Source organism: Bidens hawaiensis, unplaced genomic scaffold, assembly GCF_021521415.1.
Source record: "Bidens hawaiensis isolate Kalapana, Puna unplaced genomic scaffold, B.hawaiensis_p1.1 tig00060573_1, whole genome shotgun sequence".
In the NCBI taxonomy this organism is placed as follows: Eukaryota; Viridiplantae; Streptophyta; class Magnoliopsida; order Asterales; family Asteraceae; genus Bidens; species Bidens hawaiensis.
The window spans coordinates 320-3,873 of record NW_027500927.1 but is presented as its reverse complement, the minus strand read 5'-3'; the positions used below and the strand labels follow the sequence as shown (position 1 = coordinate 3,873).

Genomic DNA, 3,554 nt, shown 5'->3' with positions numbered 1-3,554 from the left:
CCGGTTAAAACCCGACCATACCCAGATGCAGTTTCTATCCGACAAGATTCCTGACTTTGTTGTTCAAACCCGAACCCAGTTTAAAAAAAATCTTATTTGTACACTTCTTGATAGAGGTGCACACATTGGGTATTTTCACGAACCAAAACTGGTTTCGGGTATGTTCAACAAAAGTTGAAAACCGGTTTCGGGTATGGTCGGGTATTTGACCGGTTTTTGGGTCGATTCAGGTTCGGGTTTTGATCGGTAGAGATGGAACCGGTTCATACTCACGAGCCGGGTCAGGTACAACAGATCGGGTCCGGAACCAGTTACACACATGAATAAGTAGCTACTGGGCCTGGCCCATATTCATATATAACAAGACCGCCAATAATAATATTATTTAGTTAGGGTTTATATCAATATCAAAACCCCACAATCTCTCTGCCTCTTTCTTTCTCGTTGCCCTAAGGTATGTATGTATGTATATTATGTATATGCTTTCTAATGTTTATTATAGTTTGATTCATGTAATAACTATTCAATTCATATCAGTTGTTCATGTAATTGATTGATTAATTGATTGTTTTGTTGACGGCGATTAACTTTAGGTTACTAATTAGGGTTTTTATTATTATTATTACTATTTCGATTCAATTGATTGATAGATTACAATTACATACAGTTAGTTTAGCTTTTAATCTGTTAAAGCACACATTTTTACATGATTTTATTATTTTGTTGTTACTTATGCAGAAAGATTAGGGCTTGTGTTGTAAGATTTAGTAATGAGGTTGGAAAAGTGCTGGTTTTGTTCGTCGACTGTATATCCCGGACACGGTATCCAGTTCGTACGCAACGATGCGAAGGTAGTTTTTTTAATTGTATTTTGTTATGCTTAGATTGTTATATGGATTGTATATTTACCATTAGGGCTGTATCCGAACTGAACTGAAATAAGTTTTGTGTTTGTTCGTTAACGAAATGAACACGAATGGTGTTTTGTTTGATTTGGTTAACTGATAATGGTCAGTGTTAACAGTTTGGTTCGGCAGTGCAAACGAGCTCAGCCGAGTTTAACTCACACAGAGCTTGAGCTCGGCTTGATTTGATTTTTATTTGTGCAGCTCGAGCTTGGCTTGTTTAGTATTTCTTAATTAATTTATATTAATAATGTTTTTTTATATAATTTAATTATTTAGTTATTTTCTCATCATGTTAAATTAAATATATAAAAATAAGTATAATAAAAGTTATATTAATGAAAGGCTTGTTTAGGCTTGCGAGCCATTCGAGCTCAATATGTGAAGCTCGGGCTTGTTTATTAAACGAGCTTACTTTTAGGCTCAAGCTCGGCTCGGGCTCGGGCTCGTTTAAGCTCAGCTCGATCAGCTTTTTTTTAGCCGATCTCGAGTAGCTCGACTTGTTTGCACCCCTAGGTTCGGCTACGAAGTTTGTGCTAGTGTTTTTTTAAACATTTATATTCATAGGTTAATACTCGTATATATAAATTTATTTTAAGGCTAATAATTTTGCTTAGATGTATATATGATAAGATTAGACTAGTCTAGTCATTAAAAAGTATTAAAAATCTTATTGAACATCCAAACATTAAAGGACTTAACTAAACACATAGTTGAACGTTCAAGGACATAATTTTACGAATGGTTTTCCTTGTTTATGTTTGTGCGTTTGTTAATCGAATGTACATAAACGAGCTTCTTACCGAGCAGTTCGTTGAATGTTTGGATCATTTACAGCCTATTTACCATGGCTTGATTTGATTTTATGTTATTTTGTTAAAATTCACAATTGCAGATATTTAGATTTTGTCGATCAAAATGTCACAAGAATTTCAAAATGAAGAGGAATCCTCGTAAGGTGAAGTGGACAAAGGCTTATAGGCGGTTACATGGCAAAGACATGACAGAAGTAAGTAATTGTTTATATTTATAATCGTAATCATGGCTTGTTAACTTGTTCATGATTTACTTTTAATTTTTTTTTTAAGGACTCAACGTTTGAGTTTGAGAGGAAACGTAACCGACCCGAGAGGTATGACCGAAACGTGACCGAGAACACATTGAAGGCTATCAAGACTATTGTTAAAGTCAGGGATCAGAGAGCGAAGAAACACATAGGGGACAGGTATTATTTTTATTAAGAATTCTTTTTGCAGTTTTAATATATGTTTGAATTATTTTCGTAACGTGTTGTTTATGACGATGCAGGTTGAAGGTTAAGACTAAAAAGGAAAGGAAGGAAAAATTGAAGGAACTTGATCAGAGTCTTCACATGCTTGTTGCTCCGGGTGCGATGGATAAACATAAGAACAAAGTTAAGGTTGAACAAGACACCGATGAAAACCGCATGGAAGAATGAGTGAATGATTGCTGTTTGTGTTAAGTTGAAATCTTGAAATGATTTTAGTTGTTCTTGGATTATTATTTACTCTACAAATATGTGTTAGTTTTGTGATGATCTTAATTGTTTGCCATATTACAGTCCATTATTTTGTCTCTGCAAATGCCTTCTGTTATCATTTTTACATGCATTACATATACATAAAATATACATTTTAAGTAATACTTAGCATAAAACTCAAAACAGTTACATAAGAACTCTATTGTTCCAAACAGAATGAAGAATCATATGAAACAAATCAAATTTTACAGGCTTTTTATTCCAAACAAAATGCTTTTGAACCATCTTCACCCTCTTCTGCATTTCCAAATACTTTTCGTCTGGTATCGCTCTAAGAATCCGACCCAAATTCACCAAATCTTTCTCCAGAACAAAAACCGAAAATGCCTCCCAGTTCAAAACTTCAAAAAAAGGCGGGACATAGTTGTCCGAAATAATAACCGGAACACATTCGTAGTATATCGACTCCACAACTCTCGGGCTGTATACTTCATGCCCACGTGGACAAATACAGTATTTACTACTTTTCATGTACATTCGGTATTTAGCTTTACTTTCAATGTCACGGGCCATTGGCCCGAGTATTTTAATGTCGGGCTCTTTATCTTGCCAATGTTGAAGTAAAATCGGTCTTAAGTTCCCGTGCATACCGCCTGCAAAAAATGCAAAAATGGGCCTGAGACGTGTAATTCTTTAAACGTACTTCTAAATCTTTGCGCGACTTGAGAGTTCGCTCCTGAGACGTTATTCTTAGCTTTACCGAACTAAAAGGTAGATAGAACAAATGTGCCTTTTTAGGATCTTTTACAACAAAGTTAATGTTTTTCTTCATTAGTTGCATGAACCATCCTTCTGAAGCATAGACCCCCCTTAGTTTTGATCATGAAAAAACCGGGCTTTCGCCTTCTTTGTAGATGTAAACTTTTAAAGTTTTTTCCATTAATTCGTAACTCCTGTTAAGAAAAAGATATCACAGGGTGTCAGTCGTGTCGGGTTGGCGGGTTTGAATTTTTCAACCCGAACACGACCCATGTTTTTATTTGTGTCAAATACATTAAAACCTGCATACACTTAAATATCATCTAACCCAAACACGACATGTTTAACCCGTTTATCTAAACGTGTCAAACGGGTTGGCTTGTGATAAA

General features: G+C 35.1%; 1 protein-coding gene and 1 pseudogene across 1 annotated transcript; one reads left to right on the top strand and one right to left on the bottom strand.

Annotated features, from left to right (window-relative positions):
* Nucleotides 1-413: 413 nt before the first annotated feature.
* On the top strand, nucleotides 414-2,469 carry LOC143603086 (putative ribosome biogenesis protein RLP24). Its single transcript, XM_077079996.1, has 5 exons — nucleotides 414-454; nucleotides 739-851; nucleotides 1,801-1,914; nucleotides 1,994-2,130; nucleotides 2,214-2,469. Exons 2-5 carry the CDS (start codon nucleotides 771-773, stop codon nucleotides 2,362-2,364), a joined length of 483 nt encoding a protein of 160 aa, XP_076936111.1. The 5' UTR covers nucleotides 414-454; nucleotides 739-770; the 3' UTR covers nucleotides 2,365-2,469.
* Nucleotides 2,470-2,592: 123 nt separating this feature from the next.
* Nucleotides 2,593-3,082, bottom strand: LOC143603084 (putative glycosyltransferase At5g03795 pseudogene; annotated as a pseudogene).
* Nucleotides 3,083-3,554: the final 472 nt, after the last annotated feature.

Excerpts from the sequence above, each read along its gene's own strand:
- LOC143603086 (XM_077079996.1), top strand. The coding sequence starts at position 771 with ATGAGGTTGGAAAAGTGCTGGTTTTGTTCGTCGACTGTATATCCCGGA. Across the intron at positions 852-1,800 it reads TCGTACGCAACGATGCGAAG|ATATTTAGATTTTGTCGATC; the intron begins GTAGTTTTTTTA and ends TCACAATTGCAG. Across the intron at positions 1,915-1,993 it reads ATGGCAAAGACATGACAGAA|GACTCAACGTTTGAGTTTGA; the intron begins GTAAGTAATTGT and ends TTTTTTTTTAAG.